The 21,169-nt window shown below is 46.1% G+C and overlaps 1 protein-coding gene across 6 annotated transcripts in view; it reads left to right on the top strand.

The window, feature by feature from the left end:
• The first annotated feature begins 2,379 nt into the window (after nt 1-2,379).
• The window catches only part of LOC143432562 (gamma-2-syntrophin), a 51,388-nt gene continuing 32,598 nt past the window's right edge, over nt 2,380-21,169 (top strand). For 5 of the 6 annotated variants that reach the window (XR_013103042.1, XM_076909246.1, XM_076909247.1 and 2 more), the window contains exons 1-3: nt 2,380-2,833; nt 13,596-14,038; nt 18,913-19,205. Coding sequence is in view for 5 of the 6 variants with exons in the window: in XM_076909246.1 (XP_076765361.1) it covers nt 2,666-2,833; nt 13,596-14,038; nt 18,913-19,205 (904 nt within the window). In the remaining variant the exon portion in view is untranslated. The remainder of the gene's footprint in view (nt 2,834-13,595; nt 14,039-18,912; nt 19,206-21,169) is intronic. The other variant, XM_076909249.1, reaches the window with a different exon arrangement.

Genomic DNA, 21,169 nt, shown 5'->3' with positions numbered 1-21,169 from the left:
TACGTCTGACGTTCAGTTTGTTCTTCTGAGCAGCCGGGAACACGATCCCCTTATTGTTTCGAGCTGTGTGTTGAGTTACTCCCCTTCTGCCTAAAAGAAAATTCGCTGGGAGACATAAATGGCTGTAGTTGAATAGTAATGTGACTTTTAAGCGCGCACTCAGTGATAGTCGATCCGATCAAACGTTACTCTCGACTTTTTGCTATTTGAATCCACTTTCGCGACATTGGTCGCAGGCAAGAGGTAAGATTTACTCGCAGACGATACAAACCTTGCTTCCGCGCGTGCTTACGTTGGACCAGCTAAAATTGCAATTTCGTAACTTCGCCTGAACTTTGGTAACTTTAATTGAACACACGCTTAACATAGGTTACAGCTTAACGTAGCTATAGATCTCTGCGTAAAACAACAGAATGCGACTTATCCGAGGCTTGGCGCAATTACAGTTCGTAAACTTTACCAAAGTGGCGGTCAGAAATCTGGATGACGCCTCTGGCACATTAAAAGGCGCATCATCCCTATCGTGCGATCAATATCGCCTGCGATTCCTCGAACAATCCGGATCTCATTAATTCTACATCCTCGAAGGAGGCGCCCGCTTGTTTTACCCTGTAATTGGCCCATTACACGGTGGAAACAGCATAGAACGTCCGTGATCATATTTCCATCGCGTTCGACGTCGATAATTGCCGCGTGTACTCAGCATTGCGGCTCGCGCGCTACGCTTCCCATCAATTGGAAACTAGGCTCTATTAAAGCGAAACGTAAATACGCTTATTGTCAGACTGCGGACCCGAAGTCTTGCTCGGGAAGTCGAGGGGACCTCCACCTCGCTAGAAGTCGACGATAAAGCCTCGAAAGATACGAAAGAGATAACATAGTTATGACTTTTTTAATACTTTCGATTGAACTCGCCTTCTCGTAGAAGGAAATATCATCGTTTTATATATGTCGCGGCTAACTTTGTGGCAGGGGTCGAACGATACACCGATATTAACTTTCATCCAACGTACACGCGGAAACTTTAACCCTCTGTATGCAAATTCTCGTTTGATCGTCGTACAAGAAATCGTAATTAATTGCAGCTCCCTACGCGGGGTCTGCAGTTGCAAAAAAGCTGCGGAAACATAGCTCGATCGATGGGAATTTTCGAACTCGATTTCGAGTATCTTGAATAATCCTGATGAAAGCTTTCTGTTCGACCAAAAAACTGCGCAAAAGGTTGGCAACGCGGACGCGTTCGTGACGCACGAACGCGAGGGGGTAAACGCAAACAGCGGGTCGAAAAAAAAGCCCACGCTCGTCTTCCACGCCATCACGATCGCCCGTCTCAATTTCCTTCGCGTATCCACCGGCATCTCTGTCATCCATTCATCCCTTCCCTAATCTGAAGCTCACCCTCTGCGAGCGGCGTCCACCCTCGTCACGGTGATCAGACTTTCGAGCCCTTCCGTCCCCCTTTCTTTTCTTGCTTCCTCTCCTCTCCACCCCACGCGACCTTCGACGAGAACACTCGAAACGACGAGCCGCGTCGCCACGGGGTTGAACGTTATACGTTACGTTATGTTTGAGAAATTGGTCTGCTCGGCTGGAGACTGGTCGTCGATGTTGATAGCTACCGTCTACGTTGCTTTGTTTCGCGCTGAAGCACACGTACCACCTTTGGATCCGTCCAATTGACTTAAGAACCGATTGTTCGTTTCATGGGTTCCTTTCGACGAGATTCAAAGTACTCGAGAAAAGCTTATAAATTCCCTCCACTCGTTTAATTCCCGCAAACAATCAGACTCGAACAGATTAATATCGTAATTTTCTACGCATCGCGTGTATCTAATCGCACCCCATCGATCGATTTCTCCCCATCCGTTGGCGAGAATCCCATAAATCCTCGATTCGAGCGATTCAACCAACAAATTTCCCTCGTACCTCATCGTTCGCTAATAACACCTGAACTAAGCAGCCGTAAAACGGACAGCCCTCTCGAGAAACCGCGGAAAACGGCAGGGAACGAAGCAGCGGGATCAAGGAAACGACTATTACGTACGCTAGCCAGCGAACGCCCTGCAGGAAGACGTAGTAAACGCACCCCAAAGGGGATGAAACTCAACCAGCCATCTTCCGTCTCCGCGTGGAATTAATGAAAACATTCGCGCATCGTTCATTAAACGAGACAAAAATCGTCCGACGTTCCATCGAAGCCTCGAACACAGCTCGACGTCGCGTGAAACCTCCCTCGTCGACGGGGTATAACCCGTGGTTCCCGCGCGATCCGCTGGCGCTGTCGTCGGTCCAGGAGCCACGGGGTAGGCAGCCGGAGCGAGACGATGTACGTTCGAGGGAGGGAACGGAGCGTGGAGATAGTCGACGAGGACGCTGGGTGGTGAGTGCCACCGTTTCGGGTCCTCCTGTCGGGTCCTACCGTCAGGACCAGGACGTTCCTCCGTTTCCGTTGCTGGCGTTCGCACGCGTCCCTCGTAACACGCGATCACGGGGAGACAACAAGAGAGAAGGACAGATCGATAGACCGGCAGGCAGCCAGCGGCGGCCAGTGTGCTTTTGCTTGCTCGCCTGCTCGTTTGGCCCTTCGCGGTGCGTGCGTGCGTGCGTGTCCGCTCGCGTCCGATTCCGTCGACCGACGAGGCTCGAGCACGGGGTGCGGCCGACGATGGTGAAGGCCCCGACCATGGGACCCTCGGCAGGCACCCAGGGGATCAGGAAAATTCACCCGGGTCCCGAAATCGCGATTAACCCGAGGAATCTGCCGACCGCGAACGCCACTACACCTCCCAGCATCCGAACAGATGGCAAGGCCACCCCGTTCTATCATCACCAGGTACATTAGGACCTCGCTCTACCCGACGCGCTTCTCACCTTTCGCGTACCCGATCGTACGTCGACTGCTTCCCTCGATTACGTGGCCGATTGATTTCGCCCTTTCTAACGCCATGTGACGAGTCGCACGGGGCTTAGATCACCCGTGTCGTTAACATTTCACGAGATCTTTTCGTTCTTCTCTTCCTTCATTATCTATATCGTGCCGTTCTTGGGTGAAGTGTGCTGTTTACGAGCTTCCGTTTCTCGTTATTCGTGCGTAACGCGGTTCTTAATTTTCGAACGAGGTTAGTCACTTTTTTTTTATATATGTTTGGCTAGGTTTGTGATAATGATCGTGTCAAGGACGGCAACACTTCGTTCTATTTGTTTGGTCTTCAATGATTTTTTTATTGTAGATTGTAAACGAATGGAAGTTGGGTTAAAAAATTGTTGGTATTTGTTGCTATGATTTTTCGTTGTTGCACCTGATTAGTGGTGAGTTTTGTTTTGGTACGAGGTTTCGTTCGTTTCTTCGCGATGAGTCTCTCACGAACGAACACTTTGACCGAGTGTCGCAGACGCGTCGGGATTTTGATCGCGGCTTCTCGTCGCCGTCGCATAGAGAATCGTTTCTGCCAATGCGTCTCGTGCAGACGTGCCTTTTGTACCGTTTCGTGGCTTTTTTGCAGCGCGTCCCTCGCTGCGTTCGAACGTACGATTTTTGTGCGGTCGTTGGGTTAAGGGTGAATGGAGCATCGAGTGATGTTGATTAAGTTGTCGATAGAATGCGTGCTTTTTGTAATTTGATTGTCTTCATTTTAACAGAATTTATCTCTATTTTACCATCGTTCTGATTATTCGATCGTCACGAAGAACTCAACTTCTTACGTTAGTTATCAGCGATACGAGTCGATAATTACAGAGATATTTAATTTTACAGCAGAATTCTCTCTGGCTTTTATGCCATTATTGTTAACCGTATTGTTCCATCGAAAATCGTTTTCCTGCAAGTTTTGTTTCGTTCTTCGGCTCGTTATCGTTAACGAACCAACCTACTTCCATGCCCTATAATTTCATAATTATCGCCTGGATATCAAAACTTTCGTGCTTCTTGTATCTTCAATCCCCTTTGTCTCACCATCGATCCTCGAGGAAAAATGATTTCTCCCTTTTAAACGGTTGCACTCGCGTTTCGCGTGTTTAATTAACGTCGACCGAGACTTACGTGGTCATTAGCCGGGATGCTTTATTACGGGGTATAATTAGATCAGCCGAAGCCTATTAGGTAACAGGCGTCTTCTAAACAGCGTAGCGGCGGCTGCCCGGATTTTGCGATGGTCTTTGAAATTTCCCGTCAGAGTTGAATCCATACGTCTGACGTTAATTGCGAAACATTGCGCGGAGAGCTGTTCCGGATAGTATCCTTAATTGTAACCCCGACGTAACGTTTCCTCTGGATCCAGCGAACTTCATAATCAGAAGTTAAGTAACACTTGGATTGTTCCTCGCACAAAACCTACCCTGACTTTATCCGCAAATAATCCCTGTCGAACTTGATCGCTATTTTCTTCCCGGTTCTCCATATTCATTTTCGAACAGCATTATTCAACGACGCGAAATTAATTGCTTTTTAATAAATACATTTCAAGCGCGGTACGCGTACGAATGCAATTGATTCGGTACGCAGAACCAAAAAAGGGTAGTCGCAAATTTTTTGCTCGAACCCCCGATTCTACCGAAACCAATTGGCTTCAGTCATTCGCGATTCGATTCAATTCGATTTTTCAGACATCCATCCAATTTCTCGGTGGCTGTCGAACACCTCGCGCGATCTCAACACCGCCAGATTTGAATACCACTGGCCCCTGTCCCATTTTCGCCTATTATTTGTTGCTGGACCTCGTCTGATCTTCGCATCGGACGCAACCCCCTCGTTCGCGGCTCTTCGTCTCACCTTCTGTCTCCCCCGTAACGTTTGCAATTCAATGATCGCACGGTGGGCTTCCGCGGACGCAAATAAATTATTGTTAAACTCAGCCGGGAAATATTAGGTCCGCGCGGTGGAAACGTGTCTGCGAGTTCATGAATGAATGGATGCCGCGCTCCTTTCTAAGAAGCACTTGTAATCTTTTAAATCCATTGATTTATTCTGCCTCTCGTTCCTTTCCCTTCTCCTCCTTTTTCTTCTCTTTTTTCTCTTCCTCTCTTCCCGCGTAATTTAATATTATTGCAACCGGTCGGGGTCGTAAACGAGCCAATTCGTGTCGTTCGCGGTGGCTTCGACCTCCGTTTCGTAATTTACTCGTCAGCGACTATTAAATAGATGAATTTTCTTGCCCCCGCCGCTTTGACGGGAATTTATGCTAATTTTTCTCGTTAAAAGGAATACGAAATAACATTGTTCGCGCGCGAGCCTTTGTTTTCGAGGAAAATCGATCCTCTCGATTCGTCAGATACGCGCGCTCCGTTAAAAATTCAGTTCAATGAATATCCCTGGAAACGTCCATTATGTTTACACTTAATACGGTATACGTGTGCATAGAAATGCAGCGGACTGTCGCGGGGAATATTTCTCCCTTTTTTTTTTTTTTAGGATAAACACCGTGGGTTCTTTGTAATTAGCGAAGCAGTTATTCGAGCGCACGAAGAGTTAGAAATTCAAATTATGCTAATAACCTGCTTGATGCATATTCTCGATTCGATAACATCGTCACCGACTTAGAAAGCGTCGACGAAGTACGGTTAAATCTGAGGCGAAAGGGTAAATATCATTTTGCTCTTGAAATTTTATCTGCTCAAGATTATTCAAATTTCTTGCGAACAAAAATATACGCACAAATCATTAATTAGAGATGGTACATTGTTATAGAATATCAGGCACAGATTATCGATATAAAAGTTTTGGAAAGTAATATTGTCCAGAGTAGCGAGTCAATAAGTTCGACTCTTACTTCCATGATGGATGATCCGCTTCAAGTTTATACTACTTGCGGTACCCTCGAAATCGGAGTAAGATATACCTCGGAAAGTTTATAACTATCCAGACATTTCGAGCATCGAGCTATAACCAATAAATAGAGCTCTGTTGAATCGCACGCGAGTCTTGCGGAAGCGTCAGATGCGATTAATTAAAGTCTCACCTGTTCTATCATGTTTATAGAAATTGGCGATCCAGTTGTCGAGGAAATGGATTCTAGATCTTTTTTCTCGCGTCGTTCGATTAATAGCTCCAATTATTCGTGGTAGTCTCGTCGAATTAAAAGTACTTAACGACCAGTCGGATTTTCTATTATCAACGTTTCATTTATCTCCTGTTTGTTTATTTCTATCGCGTCAAGTATTCCCGCTGAACGTTAAATTCGCACGTTTCGAGGGCGCAGCAAAATTTTGCACCTCGAACTATCCCGATGTTCGATTGAACTGTAATTAATGCAACGTGTATATTTTCCTGGAATTCGGTTGCTCGACGCGAATTAAAATCCGCTGCGATTGTTGCAAAAATACTATAATGCGGAATTTCTCTATCACCTGCCATAAATTCAGTCTAATAAAAATCAGCACTATTTCTGAATTTCATTTGCTCCTTCGATGAAAAGTCATTCAAGCACATTTGAATTGGATCCAGTTGAATTATACCGACTTCTCGTTCGAGATCGTATTTCTGGGGAGACGAAAATGGAATTTATAAAATTAACCAGCGCCAACGTTCCTTCAGACTGGTAATCCTTAAAGGGCGGTGGCACTAAGCACGCAGAGAACCCCAAGACTCACGTTTCCCTTTTCTCCCATTTGAGAATAATATCCACAGTTAATCCGACGAGCCGCGCACCGTAAAATTTCCCAAGCACAGTCACAGTGTCCCCAGTCACCGGGAACTCGTCAACGACGGAACGGGACACGGCGGAGGACTGTTCATTAATAAGGCCTGTGCGGGCTCGGTCGATAATTATCGCTGGAAATTCAATAAACAATGATACCCGTAATTGACAAGGGATCCGTTTGAAAGGCCGGCCTTAAGGCGAGCCAGCCATTGAAAGTGTCATAAAGGGCCTAGAAAGCGTAAGAACTCGAGTTAGCATAAAGCCTTTAATTAATCGTGATTACTGCTCGAGGAGTTCCCGTTTCTTCTCTCCAGCCCGTTCCCATCATCGAGCCACCCGCCCAGTTCTCCTCCTCTCTTTTCACCCAGTTCCCTTTTCGTTTCTTTTCCTCGTGTCCCTTTCACCCCGCCCAGCCACGCTCAGGTTCCCTCTCGCTCGCTCTTTCGCCCCCCTCGCGACGAATAGGACGAGTGCACGACCTCGAATCGAAGCCCGCAACTCAGCTCGTGTCATCCTCTCGTCTTGCGAATAAGTGCTCGGCGCACCTCGACGATGCACTCGAAGACTCGTTTCCCGCCGATCGGATGTGGGTCAGTTTTATCGAGAGTCGGCACAGGGAGGGGTGGGGTGATGGAAGCGAGATAGTCGGTCCGTTCCATTTTCACCGTCGAGGGGGTCCTTTCTGTTGATCTTTTCACGCTTGAATTCCAATAAATGGAATTACGCCGGCGTGGAATTCCCACCGTCTTTCTGCGGATTAGAAAATTTCACCGCCGCGAGATTATGCCCCTCGCAAGCTTTGGTACCGGGGCGCACCTTCGACCAGCCGGATTCCAATAAAATGGCGCCGCCGCGAGAAGAATCTCTATTTATCCGCAGGTGAAATATCTTAAATGAACTGCGCCCTGTCAGTTTCCGCGCCTGGTCATATTCCTTTGTTGTTGTTTTCCGATCTGCGAAATTGAATTTCTTCGTTTACGATAGCTGGTTGCATTACTCTGTCGGAAGGGAATAGATTTTTTAAGACACTTCTGACAATCGTTTATCGCGAGAAGAACTTATAATTGATAGCATCCATGAGAAGCGTAGCAGTGTATAGTGTATGGTACGTTATGCTATTAAGAAAATAGCAACGTCAACGCAGTGCCTGGTGAAACTGGTACACGTCACAAGTATGATTAAAATTTAAAAACGAGAAGTGGTTCGCTGTAGTTGGAGAAAACGGGGAACTATTCTCTCGCGCGCGACACACCTGCAAATAGTAATTGTTGACGTAATGGAATCGGTGGCCAGGAAAATGTTTTCGAAAGTAGAAATCGTAACGACCTCCCTCGTAGATGGGGAACACCAGGGAAAGATTTATCGCGTCACGCAACCACTGTAGTGTCACGAGCAAGTATGTTCGCGAGATGTCGCATATCCTCGAGAGCTGTAAGCGAGGACACTCGTAACTTCTAAAATGCTCATTCGTATGAAACGTGTCCCCCTGCCTGACGACCTCTGTCGCGCGAGTGTAAATTTACAGTTTCGCTATGTTTTCTCCCGTGGAGCCGAAAGATCGAAGAATCGTTCGAAAAATATTTGCTGTCTGATAGAGAAAGCGGAAGGGTATTCGATTTAAATTTACCCCTTTCGACGTGTACAGATAATTGCAGACGAGGACGCAACTACAGAACTTGAACTTCGATAATTACGTTTTTCAAAATGTGACCACGGATAATATATTAAAATATAACACTTTTGCATGTTAAGTTGTATATAAATTCATGTACGCGCGAAATCGTCTTGAGTTGCAGCACCACCCTACTGAAAAAGTCATCGAGCGCAAAGGGTTAAGGTATTAGAATTCCAATGTCGAATGTTACTAAAGTGAACATAATATTATCTGAGCTTGAAGCTCTGCAAATTGAAATATAAAATACGCTTGATCATTTTACCATTAATACAAAAGCTCTAATGAAAGGATATTAAAGGATGTATGAAATAATTTCGAAATTAAAGCATTAATTTCGAATTTTCTATATTTCCAACTACACATCGTACTTCGCGTTTCGTTATTTCATTGAGTACAGTGAAATTTCAGCCCGCGGCGTTATTAAAATGCACATACGGGGTGACAAGTGTATATCGTGCTATCCGAAAGTGAAGTTTCCGTCGAATTAAAATACTCTGAACGCATTAAATCTAGGCTGTCGTACGAAACCGGAATAACCTCCGACGGTTCTATTGTTCCGCTTCATTTTCATATCTCGTGGACCACCGCGACTCTAAATTCTCCGTATCACACATCGCTGTCAATGGGCGTGAGGGGGTTGGTTTTTCGACGCGACAAAGAATTTCTTCGGTTGTGCGTGCAAGAACGTCGCATCGCATTATCGATCTTCGTTACGGAACATTTTTGTACACCTTTTTGCGGCTCTACGACAAAGAGAATTATTGGAGTAGAAATACGGTGTCTGGCGAAAAACATTTTTTAAAGAGACCAACAAGTCCGCGCGCTATTCCTGTCAAACGGGAGCGTTAAAAGCAGATTTTCGCTGTTTCGTTCTTAAATCAGCATCCCATTCTTCGTTGCGCGAGGCACGAAACGTTTCTCTCTTCGTGTCTCGAAAACTTCCAGATGCCCACGAGTAGGTTAACGAAGGCGTTATTCATCGCAACTAACGGCTGCACTCTGTTCGATCGAAAACGAGTGCTTTCGTCTATTTTTCTTAAAGTAACGACACCCTTTAACACTTTCGTATTTGAAATCGTGCACGATCATTTTATCGCGATCTGATCGCCTCGATTTCGAACGGTAATAAGTATCCATACTTTAATCGACGGTGTGCATAGCGTTGAGAGACACTTGGTTTCCACGCCAGTGGAACGGTTATTACCGCGCGTAGTCGTTCGAGCGGAATATCGCGTTATTATTTCACCCGATATCGAGAGCTTCCGCGATGTTGGGAATAAAAAGTCGAGGCGGTGTAATTGCAACCAGCGTGGCCGGGGTCACGTGTCCTATCCGGCAACGCAGAAATTCTTAATTAATCCCTAACGATCAATTATCGCTTCTCGCGACGCGTTCGACGTAAAATGAGAATGTCCTCCGGACGAGGATGTGCACGCGAGCGAGTTGTATGATATTAAACGTACATCGAATTCGTAAAGTACACGCGTGCTATCGAATTTATTTTAGTATTTCGATATCGAGTGCGAATAAAATGTAGAATGCTAGTGCTCGCCGTAATTGTAACGTATCCCCAGTTTATATCGTCGTGTGTGCACGGTATCTCGATTTTCATTTCCTGCGTCATGTTCCAGTGACGTTGTTTGTGTCATTTAGTTCCCATTGCCCGCCGTCCATTTAATGGAATATGATGTTTAACGTTCAATTCGATGAGGTCTGCGTTTGATGGCCTCAGGATAACTGCGAAACTTATGATAGAGCTGTAGCAATAACTAGGTAACGGATATAGCAACATTTCATTCGAGAGAATATTCATCCTCCATATTTGTGTACCATTTTTCCTCGTTAAACTTCGTTGCTTCTTTTGTTCGTTTATAAACTGTCTAAAATTCTAATTTGCACGATGAAAGGCTAGACGAACAATCAATGCGAAGCTCTTAAATGATTGTGCAGGACGAGGTACAGTTTCGCATCGCACTTATGCGTTTCCAGTTCTCAGGGGTTGCGTCGCACCCTTGCGTTTTCGCGAAAATTCCATTCCAACGCAGAGAACGTCATCGACCAAAAACTAACGTCTAGATTTTTCATTCACGTTGAATATAGCTCAACTAGATTCAGACGAAACAGCTTCGTTACGGATTTCGCGAAACAGATGGCAGAAGAATTATTCACGAATTGCGAATGACGATGTCTGAATGTTGAGTCAGTGGCAGTGACAAGTGGCAATGAAATGCGAGTAATATTAGTATCGTCGATACATTCGATAGTGCAACAAACCGAAAGCAACGTTCGTACAGCACGATAATACAACCTTTATGGTATTTGAGCAGAGAGACTTTCGAAACGCTCGTGGCCAAGTGAATTCTCTTCGATCGTCCATAAGCGGGCACTGGAGACTGGTAGGAAAATCCATTTTAACTGTTTCTCTGGTGCACGTTCGCCGTTTGGTGTTTGCCGATTTCGTTCTAGCCGAGTTAGGGTTGAAACGTTCGAGTGAGGCAAAATTCGTGGCATCGAGCTACGTTGTTCGAAGCGAAAATCGAGCGATTTTGGGATCGCGTGTGCACCAAGCGGCACTGCTAATACGGCGGTGGTAAACTTGGGAATACGTTATCGAAGAAACGGTTGGGTTAGCATTATTAGTTGACGCGGTAGCGATAATGGCCGCGAAAGCGCGCGACTGGTGATCGAACTCTACAATAATTTCTCGTTATACACCTGGCGGAAGAGAACAATACGATATACATATCTATATTGCGAGTAAATGATCACTTGGGTGGTATCGTACGAGCAGGGCACAATCAGCGTGCAATCATCGACGGATCGACTAAGCATTCATAGCTAGAATTTCGCTGCCACGGAGGCGATACGGAGGAGTGTCGATGCCGCGTTGTTATAAATGAATAGACGTACTTCCTATTTATAATATGCATAGACGAAAATGCAAACACGTCGATATCGATCGGACATTGTTCGTGCGTCGCACTGTCAGCTGGCCGAGGACCTTTAAACTTTGATCAATAAATACACAATCGGCGAGGGTGCCATTCACTGCTGCGGTATTTGTAATCTCCGTTAATCTTACGACGTTTCGCCGACAGAGGGGGCAACTGGTCTCCAACGATCGAGGATTGGTTAATCTTGAAGTTGGTACGCGCGAGCTTTCCGCAAAGTTGTAGAGTAAACGTTATCTTTGCGCATTAACGCGAGATTTGCGTCTGGGTACTATATTTGTTTTCGAAATGGCGAGTATTAGAATCGTTGATCGTGATCTGTCGCGTAAATCTGATCCAAAACATATTTAATTTGCGTGGAAGGGAAGGAAGCGTAACAGGCCCCAGACTCCTCTCGAGGTCTGCCCCTTGCTTGTTTAAACTTTCTCATCTATTGTTATCCTCTTTCTTCCTGTCATTTGTTCGAGTTGCCAGAGTGAACTTCAGATTAACATCTCTCCTTCGATAAAGTTTGTATCGCTTCAGGCTTCGCGTTATTGGATGAGGTGTAAGCTTCGCGTGTATTGGCTGAGTTCTGAACGAGTTTTCAACTATGCGCTTGTATGTTACGATTTTTACACGCATTTTTTACAAAGTTGCGCTAGGAAATATCTTTCAGAAATAGCATTCATTGTCAAATATTTTCATTCGTACGTAGGATAAAAACAATCGCGTGTACGTTTCTGGTTACATTAAGTTCGATTCGATACTCTCATCGTTCTACGTAAATGTTAAAAACATATGGAAGAAGCAAATACACCCCGTTCCGTTCCATCCTCGTTGGTATCAGCATACTCGATTAACCGACCGCATCGCGCTCGTTTCGCAATTTAATTAGCGCGATGGAAATGGAGGGCTTGGAGGGTAGGCGGCGTGCACGTGTGAACGCGTGCCAGCGCGTTCGAATCGATCTCGCAACGATCTGAAAACCGTATCGCGTGGTCGCGTCGCGTCCACGGTTGCTCTCGCCGCTCCGTTTGAAACGCGCGCGAAATGCTCTTTTTTAAATCGCGCGCCGCGTATCGATATTCCGCGTGACGCTAACAGAGTTTCAGTCGAGCGTTTCGCGCGCCGCGCATCGATCAATTCGAGGCGGATCGATGGCCTGCCCAACCGAACTGTAACAAACTCGTTAATGGAGGATGAAAGAACGTTTCCACCGCTTTTTTCACTCCCATGCGGCCAATTTGAAATTGACGGACGTTTGGGGGCCAGTTAGATCGACACGCGCGAGAGCTTCGCGTGAGATATTCATAAATTTCAACGAAAAGTTTCAGAACACGCGTTTCTCGATAGAAACGAATAAAAGCTGAAGAATATTGCGCGTTCGTTGTTTCTGATTTTTCATGGTCTATTTATGGAGCAAGTGGAACTGCGTCGCAATTCGCATCGGAGTAAAAAGACGCTCGTAAGTCAGAAAATGGATACTGCGGAGGTGTAGCTACAATATCGATACGGTCAATTGGTAATTAATCCCCGTTTTAATGACTCATATCGGATCGAAAGGGTGAACTTTTAGCGCCCCTTCTTTTTTTTTTATTTTCGATCGCTCCTTGAAATTGCTTTCATCGGAGCTAATGTTTGTTATCCGAAGGATATCGTGTTTGCATCAGCGTTCCATAAAGTAAAGCTTTAAAGTTACTTCGTGGAAGATGGCTCGAAAGATGGAAAATTACCTGTTCTCGCAGAGGACGCGAGTAACAGCCTTCTTTTCTTCTCTCTTTCCTTTTTTTTCTACAGAAGATAAATATTAACCGGTTACTCTAAATGTTTCGCTAAAAGAAGTCGCGTCTGTGCCTGCAAAGGCGTTGTTGAGACGCTTATTACACGAGGTCGATTCTATTACGCGGTTCAAAGTAACCCGAAGAACCCGATGAAAAATTTACGAAAGCATTTCTTGCTTCGCGTCGCGGTGTCTACAAAGGCTGAAGCGTTGCTGCCACCGCGATTACTTCCGCTGGCACGCTCCAACCCCCTCCATCTCGACCAAAACTAATCTCAAAATCCTTCGCGGAAAGTTCAGACACGCGATTCCGCAATCGTTCTCAAACCACCTGTTCTCGAAACTCGACGCAGTGTCCATACTCCTATCACGAGTATCCACCGTAAACTAATTTAAACCGCACCGCTGGCCCATCCCTCGCGAGCCGTCTCGCCGCCAACCCCGTCGTCCACCCCTTCAGGAGTTAGTTCCGTCCAGTTCGCGATCCCCGCGGCGTTTCAATCCCCTCGTCTCGTCCTCCCCATCGATTTTCCACTAATTAAAGCCGAACGTGTGCGTTGTGTGCGTGACAGGTGGACGTCTCGACGCAGGTGGACCTGCACGGCGGTTACGGGCCGCCCGCTGGCAGCATCAGCATCGACTGGGACCGCAGAGCGACGCCGCTCTACTCGCGCGAGGACATCAAGGAACAGTACTGCATAACCAGCAGGCAGTTGGACGCGGTGGAAAAATCTGGCGGCGGTTTTTTCGGCTGCCTCTCGACGAAGGGCCCCTCACCGTGCAGCTCCGCCAGGACCTCGATCCTCTCCGCCTGCGTCAGGAGCGTGCCCAGCGATGAGAACCTCTGCGACGCACCTTACCCTCGACGGTCCCTGCAGATCATGTACCGTCAACCTTACCCGACCTACTCGAGGGGCTTCTTCCGTTACGACTTCGAGGACGAGGCCGACTGGATCGAAAGTTCCTATTTCCGGCGCAGACCCAGGTCCTTCTGCACCGTGCCTGATCCGAAAAGGTGAGAAGCTTGCTTGCGTTCAGCTTTTCCGATGGTCGATATGATTTGTCTGATGATTCGACGATGATTTGAACAACTACTGCTACCGCGATGCTTGGAAGTTCTTTTTTGTATTATTGTCAGGTTTCTTTTTGGAATAGAGAAAATTTGAAACTGAATTAGAAAGTTAGAGGGTGGTTTAGTGGAACGGTGTATGATGCGATCATCACGATCCATTCAAGTCCTGGAACTTTAAATAGGATTTACTTGGAATCATGATACTCGAACCGGGTGAGACCATGTTTTCTAAGCGGAGGAAGCTGAACGAGTAAATCAATTGATCGAAACTTTTGACTTTCTTGAGTTAACTCGTTATTTTTAAGCTAGGATGAACGCCAGTCTGATAACAATTCTTTGCTTTTTTATTTGTCCAAGTCAGTCGGTGGAAGCGAGCGTGCTTCGACCGTTCAGAGTAGTATCGCCCCTTAATTTGGGGGTAAATAGAAGTGGACGGTTGGGAAGGGAAAGTTCGGGTGTTAGTTTGGCTGAATTGTTTGATGAAACAGGGAGATTGATCTGGTAGAAGGTTTTGATGATGGATGGGGTAAACGGTTGGATGAAATTTGTGTGATTTGATGTGTATTGGGTGATTCATTTCGTTCGCGTGTGCTTAGGTCTTGGAACAGGATCATTTCATTTTACTGAAATCTATCGTGAGAAGGAACAGCTGGATGCTTTTTGTAGAATTAATGAAGATCGATTGTCACGTGTTTCCGTACATCGAGACTTTGATTGGAGAGGAGTTAATTTTGTATTTCGTGCGAGCTATGAATGCATCGCTCGAATACGGTTGGCAAGGCTATAATCTCGCGTTGTAAACAGCTAAAGTGGCTTCAGAAAAGATCGTTTTTTTTTTCTTTCGTGTCTAATAAAAAGTGCATCGTTCGAGTTGGTGTATTCGGTAGTTGTAATAAAATTGGGTATAAAATTTACGACATTTTTTACAAGTTTCCATGGGATTTGCTTTATTGAAATTTTATAACGCACTTATTTCTTAACGATCGTAGGAGGATGGCCGTTTGATCGCCTGAAAATAATAAGGATTATCGGTCTTACCGTTCACGTAAAAGTTTACAGTAAGTAGCTTAAGAAAAACGTGCGTCAGACTCGTTAACGTCCCATATTTCACCTTAAATAGCCACGGACGTCTCGAGAATTTCTTAATTACCAGCTTTCGAAACACCAAGCGACATTCGTCCGCGAAACCCGTCTTTACGAATTTCGTCGAGACCAGACTTCCGCGAAAACAAAACGTCAGCCACCGCGAATGCGAATCAGAGAAACGTAAACTCGTCTGTTAGTCTGCGACCGTGAAGCGTCGTGCGCGCGTGTCCCTCGACTTCCGCGAGCGGTTCAGCCTCTCGCAGTCAAATATTAAAAGTCCACTTCCGTTTAAAACATTAAACGCGCTTAACAATGAAACGTTCGTCCAACGAATCCGTAAATAACGAAGCATCTTCTGTAATTACAAAAGTTCAGAGGATTCCTCCGCGGGTGGTCGAGGCTGGCGAACCAGCAAGTTGTTAACATCCGGTCGCGCGACGAAACCAGCGTCGTATCCGCGTAATACGGTGATAATATTTCGTGGACGTAAAAGAGGTTTACCACCGTCGATAAAATACCTCGTCGTTCACGGTGCCGTGGCTCGACGACGTGCATAAATATCCCAAAGTGGGCGACGAGAGGAATTAACCGCACCACGTGAGAGGAGGCGTGAAACGCGCAGTGTTCGAATGAAATCTTCAAGAAGGATGTACAGAAGTTTGTAACGAGGGTGTCCCCTGCGTAACATGGTTCGAATGGCTATTGTAAGAGTATGCGCGGAGTGGTCACAGGTTCGACAGGCACGTTCGAGGGGTTTAGGTTTATTTCTGATTGCTGTCGCGTGCTGCCGCCGCCTTGGTCGCCGCAAGGCCAATCGTAAGCCAGGATCGATGGGAAGAAGCGATTCCCCGTTGGTGTGCGTCGCGATGTATTTATACGTTCGCCAGCCGATGATGCGAGAGCTGCGGAAATAAATTGCGAACACGTGGCGGATCGATTTTGCGTTAGGTTCGTGGGAAACGGATGATTAATTGAAATGGCTCCGGGTCTATCGCGTTACGTCGAGAATTATCGACCATTCCGTGATATTTTCATTGCGCCAGACTTAATGAGCTTCGCGGGAACCTGTAACGTCGCTGTATTTACGATCAAGTTGAATATTCATTGCTCGCTAAGCGAAAGAAGAGAGATTAGGTTTTTAACGGGTTGGAATCGTTGACCTTTACTACTGGTGCACGCGCTCAGCCGCCTGGAGAACAGCGGACGCGCGTTTCTCGCTGTGTTTGCAGAGATATTACAGGTACATTCTGTAGGTATTATTGTAATGGTTATTTTTAAAGCCATCGCTGCGTGAGATCACGCAAGAAGTTCCTTAGAGATCTAGACTTATCGCTGATGAGAAATCCTTTCTTCGATATCCGCCAGTAATCTATGATCCATTTTCGACGCTTCTGCTCTACTTCTTCGGCTCTGTCTTCTCTGCGAACCGTGGCCAGCTCGCAGCTGTACGAATGTCTATACAACCCATAGCGATAAGCATAAGTCACGTCGAAGGAAAATATGTACCATGGGAGGTGATAAAGCCAGATCTGGATTTGAATAATGACTTGGAAATGTTAAGAATACATCGGTGTATGCGCGCACAATGCGCCCATATTTCTTTGAGCTCTAGCTGGAATTCATGGAGGAGCGTTTGTTACCACGGAACGAAAGGAAATCGCAATTTTTACGTAATTCTTGGTTGGAGATTACAACGAAGCGTCACGCGATTGAATTCGAGACGACGTGAATCTGTGAGATAAAAATATCGCGGTAACTTCCCTCGGATTTAGACATTTTGGAGCCTCGATTTAGTATTCATCGATGCAAATACCTGGCGCGACTGTTCAATGAGATATAATGCCGGTAGATTGAGCCGTTTCCCAGCGGACAGTCTAGCCACGCGTTTGTATTAAGGCGCAATTACACGGTTTAGTTTGGCCGAACAAGGCAACGGTCCCAACGAAATCGAGGGCAAAGCGAACGGTGTGAATCACCATTCAACGGGCGTTCAATTAAATTGTAATTGACACGTTAATCGCGCGTTCAACGAGCCCAGAATCAAGCCTCGAAATTGCACGCGCGTGAACAGCCTCCGAACGCGTCGCTTCTTCTCGCGACGGATCCGCGCATCAGCGACAGGACGGTGGTATTAAAAATCGTAGAACTCGAAAAGTGGATAAATGCGAGCGTGTCGCGTTATTATTCCCCGTAGTGAATGTAAAACGAGCTACGAAATAACCCGTCGGTTAACTCGCTTTGCATATTCCCGTGGAATAAGATTTTCCCGAGGAAAAGAACGCGTTGACATATAAGACGGCCTGAATAACCGTTTTTCTGACATAATGTCGTCCGAGGAGAACGTAAAAGTCCGCGAAACGGCCGGTTATTTTCTCGAAAATAAAGCTCTCCCTAAACGAACGTAGGTGCCTATAAAACGGCTCACCCTCTACAGAGGGATGTAAAGCCAATGGAACGAGGCGATATTTTCTTAAAAACAGAGCTACCTCGCGTTACGTGAAAGCTTGCGCGAGGTTAATTGTCATTTCCACGCGGTGCCGTTTATCCCATTTTTTTTAAACGAAACAGCATCGAGTGTTAATCTAGATCTGTAGAAAAAACAAACGCGAATAGAGGAGATCCGCTTTAATGGGAATCGGGATATTAAAACGAGATTCGTTTCAAGCAGACCGGAAGCGAGGACGGTGTTATTACACGCGAGTCCAGGGGCGCGCAGGAATCTAAATGCAATTTATTTAGGTCGTTGTCGCAGCGTCGCAGAAATAACCCAGGCGTCACCCACTTTTCCCGAAGATAATGGCTGTCAGACGCGAGGATCGGCTCCTGCGCGACACAATGGTACCAGGAATTGTAGCCATCGCGTGTGGCAGTGCCTACGCGCAGCCGTTCCTGTCGCGCATTAAATAAAAAGCTCATCTCCCAGGGAGAAACGAATGTCTATCGACTAACTGGTTAATTAAGTCGCGCTCGTCCGCGTCCGAGAGTTTCCGCCGTTCCAATGGCGCGGTTCCATCGCGACGTCAGTCGACGGAGAAAGAAAAAGAAATCGCAGTACGCGCTTTCTTTAAACTTTGGATCGTTAACGCCCACGCTTTGCCCCGTGATTATGAAATGTTCTTCCGCGACACCTGTTGGATCATCGAAGGACAGAAAGACACGAAGCACGGGGGCGTCTGTAACGTTCTTTAATTTCGTTTGGACGCTGTTTCGCATGGATACAAGGGTGCACATTTTTTTTTCTGAAACGCGTCGTTGACAAGATTCAATACTTGGCTCTGGTGATTGTAAATATAAACGCGAGAACGCAACAAGTTACGATTCGAAAAGTGATTCGTACAGTCTCAAAGTGGTAAAAATTATTTCAATCCTGCCTGCTCTCACAAAGCCTCGGTTCTCTCGCACATTAATTGCGTTAAATAGATTTATCAAAGCGGTAGAAATATTTAATTGCTGCTCGTATAGTCCCAAAAAAGAAACGTTATCTATTCAGTCGCGTTGGAATAAATTTGCACCGATTTGAATAATTTCCCGATGCATGCGATCTCGCGGAAATTCAACTAGCGACATATCTTTGCAGAAGAACCGATTAATCATCGATGAGAAAAAAGAGAGAGAGAGAGAGACTTGGTCGCGTCGCCTCGTCTCAAAACATGCGACGTGCGTTCCACTTAAAAAAAAAGACACTTAACGTCTCGATTTTTCAGCTTGTCGACGGTTGTTCCGTGTCGCAGGTACACGTGGCTTCCGGAAGACGAGGAATCGACGAAACTGGAGGGCCCTCGTCCGGTGTTGCCGCCAGCGCCACCGCCGCCCACCGTTCAAGCGCCCAAAACGAAGCACGTGAGCTTCGCGAGGTCCCACACCCTCACGTCCTTCGACGTCCCCAGGAGCAGGAGTCCTCCAAGGCCCCAGAACCAGGAACGCCTTATAGACTCGCAGCCAACGATGCAGAACGCCATGCTCCCTTCGACCTTGCCCTTGATGCACTCGTACGTCACTAGCGAGCCCCGTGTCATTGTCCTCGGTGAGTACCACCTTTTCTCGTGCGAAATCGCGCAATTATCGTTGCCACGCGACCTAATTGCGCGTAACGCGATTTGTTTCGCGCGGTTTATAACGCGTTAACCGTGTTGCGAGAGTTATTGGATCGTGCCACAGGGAGACGCGAGCACTTTTCTCCTCGCTGATGGGGTGAAAGTACGAGGCGTCGATGGTTAGTCTCCGTTGGCCAACTGGTGGTTGAATATAAGCGAGAGCGAGTAAAATGGCTGGCGAAATGGTTGCACGACGGTGATATTTAACAACGCATAATTTCTAGTTAACTGGTAATGAACAGCCAGCAACTGACAATCGGAAATCGATAATTAGGCACCGGTGACTAGCACCCCATTTCGGTTAACTAGAAATTGATCATTGAAGAGAATTGATTTCCATTTAGGGAATACGTTTATTTCGTATATTATCTCGAGGAGGTTTTCTCTGTTTTATTTTATTTACGCTTAAAAAGGCGCAACGACTATGCTTGTAAACGAAGTGGATTATATAATTGTCTAGCTTTCTACTTTCTACTTTCTGTGAGTGATTCCATTCAACCAGTGTCGAATTTTTAATTAATGCAGTCTGATTAGAAGGGTAGAGGAGAGAGCTTTTCACGAGATCGGATGAAAGGCGGACGGATTCGTCGCTTACAATGCTCAGTGCCATAAATGTCTCGTCGAGACTTCTTCTGCCATCCGCCAAGTCTCGGGACAGGATCTTGGGCGTCAATTTTCACGGTTTCGCACTTTTTTACGGTTGACTCTCGACTCGGTTTCCACTGGTGGCGCACAAGCACAGCTGGTACCTCAAAAGCCACCGTACACACGCTCGTCTGAGCTGCCACCGCATAGGCCGTCCGATGCGACTTCAAACTGAGGCTGTACATTGGTCTAAAAGCAGCCTTTTCACAAAATGTTTCAATAGGATGGCTCGTCTCAAATTCTTTCTCTCTTAAAGTAGTCACGCGTTGGATCACAGACGGAAAACTTCCGCGATGCTCGAGACTCACGCAATTAATTCTTCGAGCGTCTTGCGTCTGGCGTTGCAATTAATATTCTTGGCGAATTAACATTCTCTAATTGAGACATTACAGTCTGATGCTCGTTCGATTACTAGATAGAATATTTACTCAGTTGCGTAAGCAACGCTCTGGTTCTCCGTTATTAAAGATGAAGCTGATGGTCCCTTTCATGGTGTTTCGAACTCCAAATATTTTAGTGGCTTTTCAGATCTTGGTTTAATAATAATCGGAAGAAATCCAGCGTAAGGATGACGTAAGTACCAGCTTTGTTTCCACGAAGATGCTCGAGTCTGCGAAAATGGTAATAGAAACCGCCAAGAAGTCCCCGAATTCTTGACGATTCTTCATCAATCACTCGTGATTAAGAAGCAACGCGGATGTGAAATTGTTCTTCGTTCTGGTACGAACAGTAGTAAACGCGAGACTCAATAAATTGCTTTCCATTCAGCGAGAGAGATCCTTCAAAGGCAATTAACCGTTAACCGGGAAAGACGAGTGAGCTTGTCATCGAAATTGGCAATATCTCGACGTAATAATTTCGTTATCCAACCGATCCTCCGTCGCTGTTTGTTTAGTGTCGCACTCTGATTCGCAACAACGAAAATGATTTAATTCAACCACATTAGCCTCTTATCCATTTATCAAAATAAGGTTCTGATTAGAAAACCAATTGGTAAACCGGTAAACTTTTCGTTTATTTCATTCGTTTCCATGGCAATGAATTTCTTTGACAATAAAAAGGAAGCTCGAAGGGATAAGAGCAATAAATAACGAAATGCCAGTGCGCTCGAACGCGAAACCAGCGTCACCCTCGCGAGCTTTGCGTTTAAACGTCGTTACGCTCTCACGATTAAAGAAGCTCCGCGACTCGTTTCCATTTCCACGGATTATCAGCCCTTCTGGGCCATTAACATCTTGGCCCAGGATCG

The sequence above is a fragment of the Xylocopa sonorina genome, chromosome 1, assembly GCF_050948175.1.
Source record: "Xylocopa sonorina isolate GNS202 chromosome 1, iyXylSono1_principal, whole genome shotgun sequence".
Classification (NCBI taxonomy): Eukaryota; Metazoa; Arthropoda; class Insecta; order Hymenoptera; family Apidae; genus Xylocopa; species Xylocopa sonorina.
This window is presented reverse-complemented; position numbering and strand designations above follow the sequence as displayed.